We start from the raw sequence: 22,567 nt of genomic DNA, 5'->3' as shown, positions 1-22,567 counted from the left end.
TGATAATAAAAAATATTTCTTAAACAGCAAATCAGCATATTAGAATGATTTCTGAAGGATCATGTGACACTGAAGACTGGAGTAATGATGCTGAAAACTCAGCTTTGATCACAGAAATAAATTACATTTTACAATATATTCACATAGAAAACAGCTATTTAAAATAGTAAAAATATTTCAAAATATTACAGCTTTTGCTTTATTTTGGATCAAATAAATGCAGCCTTGGTGGGCAGAAGAGATTTCTTTAAAAAAGGTTAAAAATCTTATTGTTCAAAAACTACACACACAATCTAAAAATTCTAATATATTATATAATAATTGTTTTTAATAAAAGAAAATATTTTTTTTTATAATTGTTAACTACAACAAAAGACAAAAATATATTAAAATTGTATATTAATACAATTGTTCTTTCAAATTAAAAAAGTAATATTTTAATAATTACTTTATATTTTACATTTCTTAACATGTAAATGTATTTTTGTTTTGTCTGTTTAGCACACTTAGATCATTCAAGTAAATGGAATTAAGTAAAATCCACTTAACTAAGTTAAGTAAAATTCAATACAATATTTAGAAAAAATACATTAAGTATACATTAAAAATAAAATTTGTTTGTCACATACACATACACATACACATAATCAATGCAAATTTTAGACAAAATTCACTCCTGGAGGCATTTTTTTAACTGACACACACTACCAGTCAAAAGTGTTTTGTTTTTTTTGTTTTTTAATGAAATGTTGCTCACAAAGCCTGTATTTATTTGATCCAAAGTACAGCAAAAAGTGTAACAATTTTGAAATATTTTTACTATTTAAAATAACTGCTTTCTATTTGAATATATTTAAAAATGTAATTTATTTCTGTAATCAAAGCTGAATCATTTCAGCATCATTACTCCAGTTTTCAGTGTCACATGATCCTTCAGAAATCATTCTAATATGCTGATTTGCTGCTCAAGAAACACTGAAAATCTTGACTGGTAGTGTAAGTTTACTGAATAAAAACCACAAACACCTTAATTATTATTAAAGCATCCTACAACCAAACCAGCCAAAACACCACAAGCTCAACTCCAACATAAATGAACTTTAAATACTAACATGTCTATGCAAATACATTAAAAAATACATAAAACAGCACTTAATTTCAACATTTACTCTCCCAATTCAGCAAATTAATGCAAAGCATACTGGGATCTAAAAATCCACCCATGCAGTTTTAGTACATGCAACAAAAATTACAATACAAATTAAGTAAAATACAATTTGACATAATTAAGTGAACACAATGAATTTAAGTTGATAAAATGTTCATCAACTGTTACTTTAGCTCACTGCAATGAATTGAACAAGCAAAAATATTTTTTTCCAGTGCGAAAATGGACAAAAGAACAGAAATTTTGGGTAAAAGTAAGTTATTTAACTATTTTATCAATATTTTTTATTATTGTATGATATGCATAATCCATATTTCTCTCAGCACAAGCTCTTTTCTAGATTCTAGTGAGCTGCTACCTTTCCATGCAATTAAAATGGAAATATTTTAACCAATATTCATGCATAATATACGCAATATTAGAGTATTACTTATCTTAGCAACATCTCTATTGGAATTGCATGCTTTTTTAATTAGTTGCAATGCATTTTGGGATTTCCTCATGCTTATGCATGCAGAATACATGCAACGCTGCTTTACATTTTGACTAAACAATATCTTATATGGAAAAATCATTTCACTGCATCTCTTTTATAACTATTTTAGTGCTTCTGATGCCTTAAAATGCTATCTAGGTTTTGTAAGAGAGCTAATGTGTGCATCTGAGACTGGCTAACCAACAACTCATGCACACTAACATCACCAAAGCAACTCTAGAGAAGAGCCAATGCTGTCAAAAGTGCAAGACACAGACAGCAAGTGCTGAAAACGAATTCACAAGGGCAGCAGTCTGTGATTGACAGCTGTCAATCAAACTCAGGGTAGACTACAACAGATCACACATCTTATCTGCTTCTAATGTCGGATCTAATGTCAATGAAAATGTCAGAATATTTCACCCAAGACAGACTGTACTCATTCTCAGGTCATTCAAGATTAGGATGAGTTTCTTCATCAGATTTGGAGAAAACGCAGAGGCCTGTTACGTGATCTGAACCAAAGTGCTCATAAACAGCAGTGTTGTGGAAAGGGCATCTTATTACTGGCGCTCTCATGTCACGGAGAGTCCGCAAATATACACACACTCACATTTAATGATGATGCATGGGCGCCCACAGCGACGACCCTGATATTATTCATGGCCTTGTTGTCACACTGACAGTGCTGTCAATCACACAGCAGACTATAGACTACAACAGTCTCTTAGGAATACTAATGCATGCGCCTGTGTTAGTGCACTGTATTCTACTGTACTCGTGCACTATTAAAGTTTTTATTATTATTTTGAATTTGATTTCATTTTTCAGTTTTACTAATTTCAATGGTTTTGTTGTTTTTGTCATTTTTTTTTAACTGTACATATAGTTTTAATTCATTTGTATTTATTAGCTGTAGTTTATTTACTTTTAAGTATTTTATTTTTAATTAGATTTTATATTTATATTTTCATTTCATTTTTAATAATTCTTTTTAATTTATTTTATTTTGAATTTGATTTTTTTCTATTTTAATTTGAACTTTTGTTTTTGCTGTTTGTTTTCTTTTTAAAAAAATTCTATACCTTTTTATTCTTTTTTTCATTTGTTTTAATTTATTTAGTTTTTGTTATGTTATTTTGAATTTCATTTAATTTTGAAATTTTCTGTATTTTTACTTTAATTTCAATGGTTTAGTAACTTTGTTGTTTTTGTCATTTTTACTATTGTTTTTTAAATGTCCATATAGTTTTTGTTCATTTGTATTTATTAGATGTAGTTTATTTTATTTTTAATTTGATTTTATTTGTATATTTTTTGTATTCATTTTTTAATAATTCATTTTTAATTGATTTATTTTAATTGATTAATTCATTTTATTAGTTTTCTTTTTCTTAAGTCTCTCAGTTTTAATTTGTTTTTGTTTTATTTATGTTATTTTGAATTAGACTTCATTTTTATAATTTTGGTATTTTTCCTTCAATTTCAATGGTTTAGTAATTTTGTTTTTTTTTGTCATTTGTACTTTTTTTTCAAATATATCTACATAGTTTTTATTAATTTGTATTTATTAGCTGTAGTTTATTTACTTTACTATTTTATTTTTAATTAGATTTTATTTTTTTAATGTCTATGTAGTTTGCATTCATTTTTATTAAATAATTTTTATTTATCTGGTTTTAGTTATGTTATTTTGAATTCAATTTTATTTTTATATTTTCTGTATTTTTACTTTAATTTCAATTAAAGTAAAGTAGTTTTTGACATTTTTACAATTTTTTAATGTCCATATAGTTTTGATTAATTTGTATTTATTTGTCTAAGTTTATTTAGTTTGAGGTTTAATTATATTTTATTTGTATAAAAAAATCAATTTAATTTAAATGTTTTTGTCATTTTTTTAGAATTTTTTTTATGTCTGTGTAGTTTGTATCATTTTTATAAATTCATTTTAATTAATTAATTTATTTATTTTATTATGTATTAGATTTTATTTTTATATTTTCTGTTTTCATTTTAATATTTTGTTTTTGTTGTCGGTGTCATTTTTATTTGTTTTCTTTTTTTAAAAATGTCTATATATTTTTGTATTTATTTTTGTAATTAGTTTCAGGTTATTTTTTTACTTTAATTGTGTTTAGTAATTTAATTGTCTTTGCAATTATTTCAAAGTAAATCCTACACCATTTTTTCAGTGTAGCTGAAATAATATAAGATTTTATATTTTATTTCGGTTAATGTTTAAGTAATTATTTGTGGTTTTAGTTTTAGCTTATACACACTTTTAACTTATGTTTCATTTGCTGAATCATGTTCCACAATCCTGCAGTTTAAATAAACTAACGCAATTATCGCTGCATTCATTACAATATAGATATAACACAGCATGTCCAAAGATGCTTCTAAACACACACACACACACACACACACTCGAGGCTCTCAGACGCAGCGATTCGCTCGTTGACTCCCTCTAAATGGGAGAAAACAGCAACAATCTAACAATCAATTAGTGGCAAGCACTTGGAGTGTTCCGCCGTCTCCATGGCGACCAGATTCCACGCTCTCACTCCGTCGCTACGGTGAGTCCAGTGCTGTCGATGGAGCTATTAAACACAAGATCCTTAACACAACCCCACACACGAGTGTCTTGCTGCGAGAAACATCAAACCGCGGCCCTGCCATCAGCACACGACGAACAGAAGCTAACAGACAAACATTGTTTAAATCCGTTTGACAAAACCACAGGGAATCACTTGCAGGTTGTGTTTGAATGCATTCCAAATCCCTGAATCAACAATAGCTCTGTTACATTTTGGTCACATGATCTCTAATTGTTAGCCAGTCATAATATAAAAATTATATAGAGAGAGAGAGAGAGAGAGAGAAACATTTTTAATTACACACACACACACACACACACACACACATATATATATATATATATATATATATATATATATATATATACACATAAACACATATATATATATATATATATTTTTTTTTTTTTTATGTATTTAACGTAATATATATAAAATCTTATATATAAAGATTACAAATATTTTTTAATTATATTTCTTATCTATATATTAAATATATTTAATTTATATATAATATAGTTTTTGTGTGGTTGTTATATATATTAATTTATTTATATATAAATCAATTTATTATATGATAGAATTTTAATCTATATTTTTTATAATTACATATATATATATATATATATATATATAAACATTTTACATATAATTTTCATATATTTGTAAAATATTTATTTATTATATATTTATTTATTATAAATGTATTAATATATTATATTTATTTTTTACCTTTAAAAATAATTTAAATTCTTTTAATATATGTATATTTCATATATTAATTATATATTTATTTTACGTTTTTATATTATATATTCATATATTTATAATTCATAATTTTATTTATATATATTTAAAAAACATTTTACATATAATTTTCATATATTTTAAAAAAATATTTCCTTAATATATATTTATACAAAAACATTTTACATATAATTTTCATATATTTGTAAAATATTTTAGATATACATTAATTCATAATTTCATAGACACACACACACAAACATAATCTCATATAATCTTATTATACATTATATATTAAAATTATTAATTTATAATTTTTATATACAAATCACATATATATACATATACATATATATATATATATATATATATATATATATTTTTTTTTTTTTTTTTTTAATTTTCATATATTTTTAATATATTTATTTTATTTTAGATTTTAAATATAGGTTTTTTATTTAATATAAATGTATTAATATATTACTTTTTATTAATATATTTTTTTTTTATAGTTTTTAAATGTATTTCCGTTTGCAATTTTAATACATAATAACTAATAATTAAATTAGTCATTTTAATGCAATATAATGCCACACACAGTATGCATATTGCAAACAATAGTACAGTACAGAAGTCAGGGTTGCCAAATTTGTGTTTTTTCCACAGAATTGGGCTACTTTTAAACTGTCACCAGACTGATTTTCTTCCCCCATGGGTTAATGGATTGACACATTGCTTATAAAGTATATTTAAAATACTTAAATATTTCATATTTTACCAATAATAAAACTGCTGTAGATGTTACGTTTTATGAAGGAGGGCCATTAGTATGAAGCCCCTGAGCTGTGTTTATGATCACTACGATATTACTTTTTAACAGTGACTGTGAAATATGTACATTAGGTGTGGGAATTGAATGTTTTGATATTTGCATATGGTCATTGGGCTAGTTTTGGTACGCAGACCTGGCAACCCTGACAGCAGTTCCAAACATAACCGCCAACTCACCTTGATTGGCTTCCCGTCGGGTGTCAGCACTTCTTCTGACAGCTCCATCATCTTCAGGGCCATGAGCGCGATTGGCTTAGCATGGCTGTCAATCTTCCTGTGGAGCCCGCCTGCCACGCAGTACGCATCGCCGATAGTCTCAATCTGTGGAGAACAGACGGTTTACTGAGCTTTCAAGGCTCTTTTACCTTTATGCAACCATCCAGAGTGCCAAATTAACACTTATTTTTTATTATCTGACATCATCTTGTTTTATGCAAAATATATATATATCTTTGTTTGATTTTGGGGTGAAATGCAACCCAGGTGTGTCTTTGTGAGATTCACCCTGTCATGCTCCCACACACCCTGTTATCTCACACACACACACACGATAGATTCAGGCTCTTGACGCTCACCGGCGGCTGCTGTCAGAATATAAACGCTCTCTGATGAATAACACTTAACACAGAGCAGGTGAGGGACACATGAATATGAATCTGTCTCTCTCTGGAGACGCACTGATGCCAGCACAGGAATCACAACAACAGCAAACCGCATTTACATACAGCCTTCAGAAACACACAAACCATGTCTGTGAGTGTGTGTGTGTGGACCAGAGCAGGCATCAGCAGTTCACACACACACACACACACACACACACTCACACACACACGCTTTTATCTGTGGTAATGGAGGGCCGCTGTTCATAATGCCGATTTATTGACTTACACTCCCTAAGTGCCTTTTCACTGAACACATATTGTTCCACAATGTGTGTGTGTGTGTTTAAAGATCAGCTAGTAAAGTTAAAGGTTTTAAATGCTGATGGCCAGTACTTTAATACAATACAGTCTATTTAAACCAGTCAAGAACATATCACGGTCATATTTCACCCCAACAATATCAAAGGAGTAAAGTGTATCACAGTAAAAAAAGAAAAAATACTTCATTCTAAATATAGTGCTGCTATGCAGTTACTAAGGAGTTACTAGGTGGTTTCTATACAGTTGCTAGGCACTCAGGGTGGTTTCTATGTAGTTGCTAAGGTGTTCAGAGTAGCTTTTAGGAAATTGGTTTCTATGCAAATTCAAGGTGGTTTCTAGGACATTGCTATTCAGTTGCTAGGGTGTTGCTATGCAGTTACTATGGTGTTACTAGGTGGTCTCTATGCAATTACTAAAGTGTTCAAGATAGTTTCTATAAACTTTGTTTCTATGTGATTGCTAGGGTGTTCAGGGTGGTTTTTAGGAAGTTGCTATTCAGTTGCTAGGGTGTTACTAGGTGGTTTCTATGTGATTACTAAAGTGTTCAAGATGGTTTCTATAAAGTTGGTTTCTATGCAGTTGCTAGGGTGTTCAGTGTGGTTTCTAGGGTTTTGCTATGCAGATGCTAAAGTGTTACTAGGTGGTTTCTGTGTGATTGCTAGGGTGGTCAGTGTGGTTTCTAGGAAATTGATATTCAGTTGCTCGGGTGTTGCTATGCAGTTGCTAAGGTGTTACTAAGTGGTTTCTATGGGATTACTGAAGTGTTCAAGATGGTTTCTATAAAGTTGGTTTCTATGTGATTGCTAGGGTGTTCAGGGTGATTTCTAGGAGTTTGGTATGCAGTTGCTAGGGTGTTGCTATGCAGTTACTAAGGTATTACTAGGTGGTTTCTATGTAGTTAAGGTGTTCAGAATGTTTTGTTTGTGGGAAGTTGGTTTATGCAATTGCTAGGGCATTCACTGAGGTTTCTAGGAGGTTGCTATTCAGTTGTTATGGTGTTGTTGTGCAAGGTGTTACTAGGTGGTTTAAATGTGATTGCTAAGGTGTTCGAATTGGTTTCTAGGATGTTGGTTTCTAAGTGACTACTAAGACGTTTAGTGTGGTTTCTTGGGTGTTGCTATGCAGTTGCTAAGGTGTTACTAGGTGGTTTCTATGTGATTGCTAAGGTGTTCATGGTGGTTTCTAGGACATTAGTTTCTAAGTGATTGCTAGGGTCTTCAGTGTGGTTTCTAGGGTGTTGCTATGCAGTTGCTAAGGTGTTACTATGTCATTTCTATTTGTTCGCTAGGGTGTTCAGTGTGGTTTCTAGGGTGTTGCTATGCAGTTGCTAAGGTGTTACTATGTGATTTCTATTTATTCGCTAGGGTGTTTAGGATGGTTTCCAGGGTGTTGCTATGCAGTTGCTAAGGTGTTACTAGGTGGTTTGTATGTAATTGCTAAGGTGTTCATGGTGGTTTCTAGGACACTAGTTTCTAAGTGATTGCTAGGGTCTTCAGTGTGGTTTCTAAGGTGTTGCTATGCAGTTGCTAAAGTGTTACTAGGTGGTTTCTATGTGACTGCTAAGGTCATCAGTGTGGTTTCTAGCAGGTTGCTATGCAGTTGCTAAGGTGTTACTATGTGATTTCTATTTGTTAGCTAGAGTGTTCAATGTGGTTTCTAGGGTGTTGCTATGCAGTTGCTAAAGTGTTACTAGGTGGTTTCTATGTGATTGCTAAAATATTTAAGGTGGTTTCTAGGACTAAGTGATTGCTAGGGTGTTCAGTGTGGTTTCTAGGGTGTTGCTATGCAGTTGCTAAGGTGTTACCAGGTAGTTTTTAAGGGACTGCTAGAGTGTTCAGTGTGGTTGACAGTGTGGTGACAGATAGCTTTACCTTATAGACGTCCAGTATGCCGCACTGGTAGTCAAAGCGTGTGTAGAGCTCATTCAGCATGCTGATGACCTGCATTGGCGTACACTGCGCACACACGGCTGTGAAGCCTACGATGTCAGAGAACAACATGGTGACGTCATCAAACTTCTTGGCTTGAACAGGAAGGCCCTGCCACAGTCTCTGAGCCACATCACCAGGGAAAATGGAGTACAGCAGGTCGACTGTTCTCCGCTTCTCCTCCTCTAAAGCCTGATGGGTTTTCTCCAGGGTGGCTTTGAGTTTATCCATGCGCTTCTTCAGTCCGTCCTGAGCTTTGGCCTGTTCTCCAACCTACAGAAATTATCAGATAAGAATTAAAGCAGGCAGCATCAAGTAGTGTTATTTTGCTATTATTTATGTACTAGAGTACTTAATATTTTAATTACCATTTATTTTCTTATTTCCAGTTTTGATTTCAATTTGAGCTCAAGTTTCAGTAATTTTGTTATGCTCTTTTGTCATTTTGTCAGTTTTTTAACATTTCTTTTTAGCTTAAAGGTATTTTATTTCAGTATAAGATTTAGTTTCCTATCATGGAAAAAAAGGATGAAACTTTTTTTTAATATATTTACATTTAGTAATTCTGTTAGATAATTAAAAAAATATTAATGCTAAATTTAAATATTTAAAAACAAGAACTAATTAAATGACAAAACATCAAGCTTTATTTTTATTTCAGTTTAAGTTCTAGTAATTTTGTTAAATAAATAAAAATGCATAAAAGCTATATATAAATGACAAACATATTAGTAAATTACTATATATAAAAATTTGAAATGTAAAATACATTAAAGCTACATTAAGCTGAAAATGAAGATTTATTTTATATTTCAGTTTTAATTTAAGTAATTTTGTTATGCGAATAAAAATATATTAACATTAAATACAAATGTAAAAACATAAACTAAACATTAAGTTATTAAAACATTATTTTGCTTATATTTCTACTAAGCTTCCATTTATTTATTTTTTTATTTTTAGTAATTTTAGTACTTCAACTTCAACTTATTTTAGTATGTTATTTGGCAAAGCAATTTTTTAAGTTAACGTTTTTATAATAATTAATAATTAATAATTTTGCGAAAGTTAATAATTTTAGTTTTACACTGTAAATTTGGTTGTAAATAAAACTTATTGGAGTATTCTTTGCAAGAAAATATACAAGAAAATACTCAAAATTTTAATCTTCTACTTCTACACATTTCACAATTAATTCAGTGTGTTGTTTACTGTTTCTTTAAAATGAACTGTGAAATTTACTAGCAATTTCTAAGTGAAAACTATTTCTACAACATTTCTTTTAGTGTAGCTTACAATAACAACACTGATGTCCAGAACCAGAAATATCGTTCTCATAATAAAACGGTAAGAGACAAGAGGTGGCTTTTACCACAGTTAAGTTGAGGTGATAAAATATGATAAATAAATAATCAATAAATAATGACATTAACTAATAGTAATAATCACAATTCTTTCATTAAGTAACTTTTCATTGACACACCCACCAGAATGACATCACGTGTGGCATCATGAATAGGGATGTCCGACAGATGTAAGCCCCGCCCCATGAGCTCCTCCAGCCTATCAACACGCGGCGAGCCCAGGAACATGATGGAGTTGGATTCCGGGAGGTGAAGCATCTGACCTTTGAGCTCCATCACCTGAAACACACACACAGATGAAAGTAAAGCCCTGAAATAGAAAAGCAAATATGCATGTCATATTACAAATTCAATTTGTTGGTGGGGAATTAATATCAATGCAATAAGCCGACGTGTTTGTGTTGCCATGAGGACACACTCACATGAATATGTTTACATGGTTGTCAAGAAAAACAACAAAGCATATCGGATTTTAGTGCCATATATTTCAATCACACACACACACAGACTAGATCTCATCACATCGCTCGAGGAGAGAGAGTGAGAGAGAGAGGCTGTTCTTTTATTAGGATTTGGTTGCTATGGTGGAATTCTTGAGCAAGTATTCAATGTTCTCTGCATGTTTTATGAGAATATATCTAGAATATGCAATGAATCTGCATTTGTTAGGAGAATGCATTCGATTTCAGCGTGTAATTCCTGCGGAGTTTGGCCTCCAGAAATTAAGGATTCCTCAAATCATGTAACTTTAAGTGATCAGATGCACCGTTTTCTCCCACTGGACTAGAAAAACAGATGAAAAATCCCACAACACACTGCAACCACTAAGAACACCCTAGTAAAGGTAAATTTATCCCTGTGTGTTTATTTAAGTTTTAGCAATTTTGTTATGTGAATAAAAAGTTTGTTATGTGTTTGTGTCATATTTATTTGGCTGTCATTGTTGTCCACACAGTTTTTATTCATTTTATTTCAAATTAAACTAAATGAAAATGAGAAATGTTGTCTTTGCAATTAACTGAAAACAATAAGTTTGAAGTTGAAGAACTTAAATGACTAAAGATGAAATAAATTAAAGCAGAGTTATTACACTTAACTAAAACTAAAACCTTAAAAAACATTTGTTATTTCAATAAAATGAACTGAAAGAAAATATAAAATATGAAAAATAAACAATTTATTTAAGCTATTTTTATTGCATATTTTCTCATTTTCATTCAGTTTAACTTGAGGTACTAAAATAATTAAAAATAAAGATATATAAATAAAAATGTGAAATAAAAATGTATAATATATTTAATAAAAACTATTAAATTAAAGTTTTTACTTTAATTTTATTTGTTTTATTTTAATTTGTTCTTTTTACTATTTTTTCTAAATATGTCTATTTAGTTTTATTTATATTTAGTTTTATAAATAAAGGAACACATTAAAGCTAAGCATAAATATAAAAAAAAAATGAATAAAATTAACATAACATTTTTTTACTTTCAATACATTTTAGTATATTTTAGTTCTATTTTAAGAATTTTAAAACTTCAGCTTAAACTTGTTTTACAGGACGGTGCAAAGCTTACACTCATCACAGCCCGCGGCCCATTACGTAACAGAGATATCGAATTCACACACCGTCTGTCTGTTCACACGCACTGATGAAGGAAAAAGAGAATTTTGGGTGTGAATGGAAAGTTCATTAGGAAGAAGTGTGTGTATATTTACGAAAATGCATGTGTATGTGTGTGTGTTTCCTCGCCTCAGTCCCAGCTGTATAGATGTATTATGCAGAGATGGGGAGTTCTGCTTAAATAATGCAGTGTGCTGCAAGATTGGGCCGTGTGTGTGTGTGTGTGTGTGTGTGTGTGTGATTGTACACTTCTGCACTCTGTCTCATCACTCTGAAACTTCCCTGTTTCTATGGCGATAACAGGACTGTGAACCCGACCCTTTGCACAATCATCCAGCGGATGCACATACTTGTAAACCATACAGTTTTGCTTTCATGTTTCAAGTGTTCATGTCTACACACACACACACACACACACACACATACACGTGCATCTCTCAGAGGTCTCCATGGTAACTTTGTAAATTAGTAAATTTCCAATTCTCTTTACAGTGACACACCTCTAAAAGCCTGATGGATGTGTCGGACACACTTGTATATAAATGACCAGGTTAATGTTGCTATTGTTAAGTGAAATTTAAAAAATTGTTAATGAAGAGTTATTAATAAATACCATAAAAGTGTATAAATAATAAACAATTTGTTGCTATAATTTTGTGATTTTAAAAGGAGACTGAGTTAGAGATTCTGAAGACCATACCATACTTGACACTGCAGTTTTTACTAACCTTTGTACTGAATCGTAACACACACTCTAAGGGTAAATGCTAACTACTGTACTAACCATAACCAACACTGTGATTACTATTTACTCTGGGAGTAACTACTAACCACTGTACTAAAACATAACCCACACTCAGAGTAAATACTAACCACTGTACTAACCATAACCCAGACTCAGAGTAAATACTAACCAGCATACTAATCATAACCCACACTCAGAGTAAATACTAACCACTGTACTAACCATAACTCATACTCAGAGTAAATATTAATCACCGTACTAACCATGATATACACTCAGAGTAGATACTAACCACCATACTAATCAAAACAACACTCAGCGTAAATACTAACCACTGTACTAACCATAACCCAGACTCAAAGTAAATACTAACCAGCATACAAATCATAACCTACACTTAGAGTAAATATCAATCACAGTTCTAACCACAATTCACACTCAGAGTAAATACTACCCACCGTACTAACCATAACCACTGTACTAACCATAACTCATACTCAGAGTAGATACTAACCACCATACTAATCAAAACCAACACTCAGAGTAAATACTAACCACTGTACTAACCATAACCTACACTCTGAGTAAATACTAACCACTGTACTAACCATAACCCACACTCTGAGTAAATACTAACCACTTTACTAACCATAACCCACACTCTGAGTAGATACTAACCACTGTACTAACCATAACCCACACTCTGAGTAAATACTAAACACTGTACTAACCATAACTCATACTCAGAGTAGATACTAACCACTGTACTAACCATAACTCACACTCAGAGTAGATACTAACCACTGTACTAACCATAACTTCTACTCAGAGTAGAAACTAACCACCGTACTAATCAAAACCAACTCTCAGAGTAAATACTAACCATAACCCACACTCAGAGTAAATACTAACCACTGTACTAACCATAACCCACCTTTGAGTAAATACTAACCGCTGTACTAACCATAACTCACGCTCAGAGTAAATACTAACCACTGTACTGAACCATAACCCACCTCTGAGTAAATACTAACCGCTGTACTAACCATAACTCATACTCAGAGTAAATACTAACCACTGTACTGAACCATAACCCACCTCTGAGTAAATACTAACCGCTGTACTGAACCATAACCCACCTTTGAGTAAATACTAACCGCTGTACTAACCATAACTTACGCTCAGAGTAAATACTAACCATTGTACTGAACCATAACCCACCTTTGAGTAAATACTAACCGCTGTACTAACCGTAACTCATACTCAGAGTAAATACTAACCACTGTACTGAACCATAACCCACTTCTGAGTAAATACTAACCGCTGTACTGAACCATAACCCACCTTTGAGTAAATACTAACCGCTGTACTAACCATAACTCATACTCAGAGTAAATACTAACCACTGTACTGAACCATAACCCACCTTTGAGTAAATACTAACCGCTGTACTAACCATAACTCACGCTCAGAGTAAATACTAACCACTGTACTGAACCATAACCCACCTTTGAGTAAATACTAACCGCTGTACTAACCATAACCCACACAGAGAAAACACGAACCACTATATTCTCATCATAACTCACAATCGGACTAAATACTAACCAATGTATTAATCATAACCAACACTCAAAGTAAATACTATACTGACTATAACTTACACTCAGAGTAAATACTAACCACTGTACTAACCATAACCATTGAGTTTAAATACTAACCACTGTACTAAGCATAACTCACTTAACCCTTAACCGGTGGAACAGCACAAATCAAATGCGCTGACTTTAGTAAATAAGGCACAATCCATGTAACTCAGATTTACATAGAAATTAGGAATTTAAATATGTATGACACATATTAAACAGAAATGCGGGTGGTTTGTGAATAAGGTAGAGATTTTTATGCTGAAATAACACATACACAAGTAGCATGACTGTTTAATGATTTTGCCCCTCAGAGTAACAAACCCATTACAGCACAAACACTGAGGTCTGAGGGAAGCAGCTGCTGATCTCTCCCCTCCTGCGACGTGAGAGTTTCAGCACAGCAGAATCCTGCAGGAACCGTCCTGGCTCAAGTTCAAGCTTCACTGCGGTGGAACCGTTTATAGAACGATACAATAAATATATAAACAGCCCAGAGATACAGACATATGCTTCCCCTGGCTTCACAGAAACACAGATTTCCATAAAACAGATAAGGATCAATCACTCTATATAATTATCAGCCGGATCTCAAGATGTAAACACGAATAAATTAAAGCAGAAAATCTCTATTTCGCTACAGCAGTCCATATCTGCAAGGACGTTTTATTGGTTGAAACTTAATAAAAGTTTCTCACGCTGGAGTACAGCTGTTCATCATTCAGAATTGAATTGAGAATGGCTCAAACTCTGGTTTAATTCCTGAGTTTTTGCATTGAGGTACAAAAGAGGATGCAGAACTGCAGTTTGAGCTTAAGGAAGTAGATTAAAATTAATTGAAAAATTCTCCTTTACAACACAAGCAAAGTCTGTCATAAACACTAAATTAAAAAGTGTTGCTTTAAAAAGCTAAGAACAATACAGTGAAAAAAAAAAACTGTATGGACAGATGGATGGAATAATAGAACGACAGAACGATGGATGGATGGATGGATGGATGGAATGACAGAATGAACGACTGATGGATTGATGGAACCATAGAACAAACAATGGATGATGCATAGATGGAACAACAGAACAAAAGATGGGTGTATGGATGGAACGATAGAATGACAGAACAAACGACGGATGGATGGAACGATAGAATGACAGAACGAACGATGGATGGATGGAATTATAGAATGACAGAAAGAACGATGGCATGATAGAACGACAGAACTAATGATGGATGAATGGACGGATGGATGAACCGAACGGCAGAACGAAAGAATGAATGATGGATGATAAATGGATGGATAAAATGATAGAACTATGGATGAATGGATGAATGAATGAATGAATGATGGATGGATGGATGGATGGATGGATGGAAGGATGGAATGATAGAACAACAGAACAAACGTTGGATGGATGGATGGATGGATGGAATAATGGAACAACATGGATGTCAGAATGACAGAGCAAATGATGGATGGATGGATGGACAGAATGATGGAACAATAGAACGAACAATGGATGGATGTATACAAGGATGGATGGAAGGACGGAATGATAGATCGACAGAATGAACATTGGATGGATGGATTAATGAAATGATGGAACAATAGCGAACGATGGATGGATGGATGGAACGACAGAGTGACAGAGCAAATGATGGATGGAATGATGGAGCAATAGAACGAACAATGGATGGATGGATTGATAGAACAACAAAACAAACAAAGGATGGATGATGTATAGATGGATGGATGAATAGATGGAAGGATGGAATGATAGAACAACAGAATGAACACTGGATGGATGGATGGAACAATAGAACAAACGGATGGATGGATGGATGGAATGATGGAACAATAAAACGAATGATGGATGGATGGGTGGATGGATGGAATGAACGATGGAATGATAGAACAACAAAAACAAAACAATGGATGGATGTATAGATGGATGGATGAACTGATGGAAGGATGGAATGATAGAACGACAGAACAAATGTTGGATGGATGGATGGGTGGATGGATGGAACGAACGATGAAATGATACGACAACAACAAATGTTGGATGGATGGAATGATAGAACAACGTAATGAACATTGGATGGATGGATGAAATCATGGAACAAGAGAACGAACAAAGGATGGATGTATAGATGGAACAACAGAATTAACGTTGGATAGATGATGAAATGATGGAACAACAGCGAACGATGGATGGATGGATGGAACAATATAATGACAGAACGAATGATGGATGGATGGATAGATGCAAGGATGAAAAAAATGATGAAAGGATGCAACAATAGAACAACAGAACAAATGATGGATGGATGGCACGATAGAACAAAGGATGAATGGACGGATGGAACAGTAAAATGAACGATAGCTGGAAGGATGGAATAATGGAATGATAGAATGACAAAATGAACAATGGAAGGATCGATGAATGGATGAATGGATAGAACGACAGAATGAACAATGGCTGGATGGATGGAATGATAGAACAAATCGTTCCAATGGATGGATGGAGGAAACAACAGATTAACAAAACGAAAGGATGGATGGATGAATGGACTGATGAAAAAACAGATGGAAGCACAATCCAGTACTTTGAATAACAAAATAATATTCACAACGAACAACCTCTTGTTTTGGCTGTGAAATCTGTTGAGTGATAAAACAATTTACTCATAACACTAATAAAGACAGTGAGCGTCTGACACTGTTAGTCTAGTGATGGAGTCAGAAAACAGATATTTACTGAATCAAACAATTTGACGACTAATCTCAATCAGTTCGTCTCTGCAGACGCTACAGGTGCACAGATCAGACACGCTGATGCCACTGACACCTGACTTTCATTTCATCATCTGTTCTTCTGTTTAATTATTTATCTTCTGTCAGCAAAGCCACCTTGATTGCGAGCCTTCAAAAGTAGCGGCGTTTTACATGACAAGACAACAAACGGCTTTCTGTGACACAGTAAAACACGTTTACACACATCAGATCTGACGACAGCATCCTTCAGAGAACAACAGATTAAAGAGAACAAGGGCTGGAGAGGGGAGCTTTAAAAAGACATTTGCACTCCAGAGCGCGACGAGGTGCTAATCAGAGCGAGAGCGTTACAATTCATACAATTCAGGCTTCTATGCATTGAACACAAGTATTGGAAGTTTCTACCACATCAATCAATAGCACCTTGATAACATTGACCTCACTGTCACATTCAGTTTGCATCTGCATAAGGGTTATTCATTAACTAAAATTAATTTTTTTAACATTTAAAATAAATAAAATCTAAAATAAACTCTAAAAATGTTTTAAAATATATTATTTTTTATTATTTATTTTTTTTATTTAATTATTATTTAATATAATTTTTTTAAAATTATATTAATATTTAATTTTTAAATATTTTTGTACATTTAAATAAGCTGAAATAAAATAATATATAAATATTAGATTAAAAAAAATTATAAACGAAACTGTCTACCTGTAAGTGTACGTAGAAGGATTGAAATAACAATTAAAAATAAAATAAAAACTAAAACTTAAATAAAAATTAGATACAAACATTATGCTTAAATAAATTAATTAATTAATATTTAAAAAGAACAGAAACTACTAAAAATTACATAAGCATGAAAAAAAGTAACTAAATAAAATGCAAAATGAAAACATTACCATTTAAAATATTAATACAAACTATAATAGTATGTAAATAATTCTAAAATAACACTGTCTGCATTGATGTTATCAATACTAATTAAAAATGTAAACAGAAGCATAAATCAGAAATAATTTTGGCACCTTTTACATTGTATTTTTATTATTTTATGAATTTAGATGCATTATTTCTGTCATTATACACTATTTATTATGCAATGATTATGCAAACTGGTTTCCGTATTGTTGCATCAAACCAAGGTAATTATAATTATAGTTGACAATTTTTTCTTTTTTTTTTTTTTAAACAAAATAAAATTAATTGAAATAAATTATAATTTTAAAACTTATTGTGTTTCAAGTAATTGCCAAGGCAAAATTTCTCATTTTCATTTAGTTTAACTTGATGTAGTGGAAAATAGAAATAAAAAATAATACAAACTATATAGAGAAATTACAAAAAAAAAAATAAAATAAAAAATAAATAATAATAATAATAATAATAATAATAATACACAACAAAACTAGAAAGATTTCAATAAAAAAAATAAATAAATAAAAACAATTATTTAAATAAAAATATAAAATATCTAATTAAACAGTTTATTTATTAATTTTATAGTACAATACAGGGTAATTATAGCTGACAAAATAAAAAATTGTGTTTATTTAAAAAAAAAAAAAAAAGTTAACTGAAATAAAATATAATTTTAAAACACTTATTGTATTTCAGGTAATTGCCAAGGCAACATTTCTCATTTTCATTTAGTTTAGCTTGATGTACTGGGAAAAAAAAGAGAAAGAAATACAAAACAATTATTAAATTAAATAATAAAAAAAAACTATATAGACAAATTAAAAAATAATAATAATAATACAAAAGTGCACAACAAAACTACAAAAATTTCAATAAAAAATTAAATAAACAAAAATAAATAAAAACAGAAAATATAAAACAACTAATTAAACTTTATTAATGTTATAGTACAATAATATACTAAAAAACATTGTGTGATAAAACAAAACTAGAGCACGCCCATGATAACGAATGCAGCTGTTCACAGGGTTGATTATAATCTATTTTTGTCGCAGTGCATCACGCTCTCTTAGTGCTGACACGGTGTTATGCTGTTTATTCATATTTGTTCACATTTATCATCCTCAGCCCAGTAAGCAGCTTCAGGACACACAAACACAGCTTGAAGAAAAGTGCTTTGTTCCTAAGTTTCTCTTCACACAATCACCACTGTACCCCAGAGCGAGGCACTGATGTCTCCAGCAGGACGGCCTGTTCCTGCCATCAGCTCCCTGCAACTTACTCTGGGTAAAAATAAAAGCTGCGGCTAAATGACGTGGAACCGACACTAAACTCAGATTTATCACTGCTTTTGTGAGTTTCAGTTCTGATGTGACAGAAGGAAAAATTACGCTAAATGCAAATAATACATTGTCATATAATCACGCATAGTTGGGATAAATAGGAGTCAAATGCAAATAGGAAGTCAGTTGGATGGCATGTAGACGTTATTTTAATAATTTTGAACTATTTTTTATTCCTATATAATAAAAAAAAGAAAAAAGGGAGAAAATGCATCTCATCTTCTTTTGATTGGAAGTTGTAATTGAGCAAAACTATTTATGAAATAAAAGCTGAAGCTGAAATAAAATTAAATGAATATTGCCAATTTCCCTATTTAGCCTGAGTCATGTTATAAATGTTGTATGTTATTGCATTACTTAGTTCATGGAAATAAAAAAGTTTTAAGGATTTCAATAACATTTAAATCTGGGTTCTGATTTAAAAAATACAATAAAATATTGAAATACAACTTCTCATTTTTTCATTATTTCTCATTTGGTGTAGTTTAACTGTAAGTGCTAAAATAACAAAGTAAAAGTGAAAAAAATCTGTATAGCATAAAAAAATGGTTTCCATTTTTGTTGCACCATATCAGGGTAATTGTAATTATAGCTGACAAAATCTAAGACCTTATTTTGTTTTAAATAAATTTACATTAACTGGAAAAAATTATATATATATATATATATATATATATATATATAAAACAGAGAAACAAAAAAGACAAAAATTAACCTCAAAACCACTAAAACGTCAATATAACTAAAAATAAAATTAAATAAAATTAAATTAAAATTAAATTAAAAACTAAAAACAATTTAGAAATATTAATAAAAAAAAATAAGTAATAAATAATAAAAAAAACCAAAATCACTAAAACATAAACAAAATTTTAAATTAAAAAAATAAAATACACAAATAAAAACTAATTCAGAATATTAGTAAAAACTATAATAGTATCTCAGTGATACTAAAATAATACTGGATTTTAAAGTAAATTCAAAAACATTTAAATCCAGGTTTTGATTTAAAAATATAAAATAAAACTGAAATTAAACTGAAATAAAATCTATACTGTATAAAAAAAAATTGATTAAATTTTTGTTGCACTATAGGTGGTTTATAGGGTAATTATAAATATAGATGACAAAATCTAAGACCATAAAAAAAATTCTTATTTTAAATAATTTAACATTAACTGAAAAAATACATATAATTTCAAAACACTTATTGTGCCAAGTCAACTAATTTTTATTCGTTTTTTTATTAATTTTACTAGTTTAACTTGATGTACTGAAACAAACAAACAAAAAAATTAAATTAATATAAATTTTTTTTAAAAATTCAAACTATATAGTTCAAATAAAAAATGTAAATAAAAAAATAAAAACAATTCCAAAATATTAATTAAAACAATAAATATTTAATAAATAGTAAAAAAAAAAAAAAATAAAAAAAAAAAATAAATCTAATTTTTAAATTTAAACATAAAATCTAAAAATAAAAACTAATTCAAAATATGAATAAAAATTACAATAGTACTGTATCTCAGTGAAACTAAAATAACACCACATCAATTTAGTATATTATTGGATATTCTTTATTTATTATTCTTATTACTACATTTGAATGTTTTTGATTCACTAACACTTAAATCTGGGTTCTGAAGCAAAACCGGTCTTGGTTCCCATTAATTTTCTCCATAAATGCTTGCAAAGAAATTCTTCACTGTTGACAAATCAGCACGATTTTTTAAAAATGTTGAAATATCTAATTTTGCAGGGCAGATGTATTACATACATCAATATTTACCGTTAAAAATCTATTTTGTGCTCTGATATCTCACGACTCGCTTCTCATGGGATTCGAACCACCGACCTTCTGGTTAGCAGCGCTGAGCCTAAACACACAAACCAAATCTTCTCATTTCATGGCAGGTGCTGTTTGTTCCATTCTCATTCTAGCTGTAAAAACCCCATAAACCTGTGTATGTGTGTACTGTGTGTGGTAAAACTCATCTCCAGGGTGAACGACATCAGAACATAACATGCATCTTTGTCCAAATCATTTCATAATAATCTGCGCAGATTTTCGGAAATAATCCTGCGGGTTTGGCATCAGCTTTCAGCGATGGCAAACTGCATAATTAGGACACGTTCCTACTGTCTAATTCTGCCTTCGAGTCATGTCAGAACGACCGCATTAATGAGACGAGCGGACACCAACACCACCGCAATGTTGTAGTTATTAGTGGGAGACCTGGGATTTTCTTCGAGCCAATTAAAGGATTATGATGATAACTGATTTTTATATGGGTCATTGTAAATGCTGATTAGCTTTAATGCATTTGCAATCAAGTGGAGAGCTGACTTTACTCTTTATTTTGTTGCAGAAGGGCTAACATGCACTTTCTTTAGATGTGAAAATTAAAAGAAACACAAATAAGTCTGTTTAATTCTGGCCTAAATCATCTGAACATCATGTTGTTTTCGGGAACTCTTTACAATAAGGTTCATTAGTTAACATTAGCTAACGACATTAGGTAACATGAACTAAGAACGAACAATAATTCTACAGAATTGATTAATCTTAATGTTAATTTCAACATTTACTAATGCATTTTTAAAATCAAAAGTTGTGTTTGCTAACATTAGTTAACAAAGATTAATAAATACTGTAATGTATTGTTTATAGTTTGTGCATTAGAAAGAATAAGACAAAGATAGGATATTTTCTAAATTGTTTTATTTTCATTTTAGTTTTTAATTTTTATGTTTTTTGTTTCATTTTTATTTATCAAGTTTTATGTCAGTAATTCAACTTAATTCTGTTAGCTACCAATGTAAAATTGTAAAAATTGTGTTTAAAATATTTATATTTTTACTTTATTTTTGTATATTTACAAATATATTTATTTCAGGATTATTGAATTAAAAAAATGTTTTTAATGCACTTAAATTAAAATGACGACATCTGAACTCATTAGAAATTTCTAGAAGGACATGGAGGTGGCTTAAGACAAAAAAATAAAGATTTTTTGCTATTGTCATTTTTTCTTCTATTACATAAAGCTATTTTTATTTTAAGCAGCAGGATAGCAATGACGAACTCACATTATTTTTCAAACCAATTGGCCCATCAAATTATGTGTCTAGCATTTTCTGTCGGCTGGAATCAGTATTTTTATAGTATTTTAATATTTTTAGTAATTCAACTCAAACTTGTTTCAGTTAGTTGTAGGCAATATTTCAAAAACATTTCATTTAGTTAATTTTTTTAATCTATTTATATATTATTTCAACACTTTTTAGTAGTTTTATTTTTTGCGATTTTATGTTTTCAGTTTCATTTTTAGGTTTTATTTCAGTACTTCAACTTTAAATTATTTCAGTTAATTGCCAACGTAAAATTTCAAAAGTTGTGTTTCCAATATTATAATTATTTATATTTTAATTTTACTTATTTCAGGTTTATTTCATTAAAAAAAGTTT

The 22,567-nt window shown here is 30.7% G+C and overlaps 1 protein-coding gene across 1 annotated transcript in view; it reads right to left on the bottom strand.

The window, feature by feature from the left end:
• Window positions 1–22,567, bottom strand: part of gucy1a2 (guanylate cyclase 1, soluble, alpha 2) — a 39,410-nt gene that overhangs the window by 4,729 nt on the left and 12,114 nt on the right. Inside the window, exons 5-7 of the mRNA XM_051130149.1 lie at window positions 10,160–10,315; window positions 8,616–8,945; window positions 5,999–6,142 (exon numbers count right to left, since the gene is read on the bottom strand). Coding sequence (XP_050986106.1) covers window positions 5,999–6,142; window positions 8,616–8,945; window positions 10,160–10,315 — 630 coding nt within the window. The remainder of the gene's footprint in view (window positions 1–5,998; window positions 6,143–8,615; window positions 8,946–10,159; window positions 10,316–22,567) is intronic.

The sequence above is a fragment of the Labeo rohita genome, chromosome 15 (genome assembly GCF_022985175.1).
Source record: "Labeo rohita strain BAU-BD-2019 chromosome 15, IGBB_LRoh.1.0, whole genome shotgun sequence".
Lineage (NCBI taxonomy): Eukaryota > Metazoa > Chordata > Actinopteri > Cypriniformes > Cyprinidae > Labeo > Labeo rohita.
The sequence above is the reverse complement of the archived record's forward strand: the minus strand, read 5'-3'. Positions and strand labels throughout refer to the sequence as shown.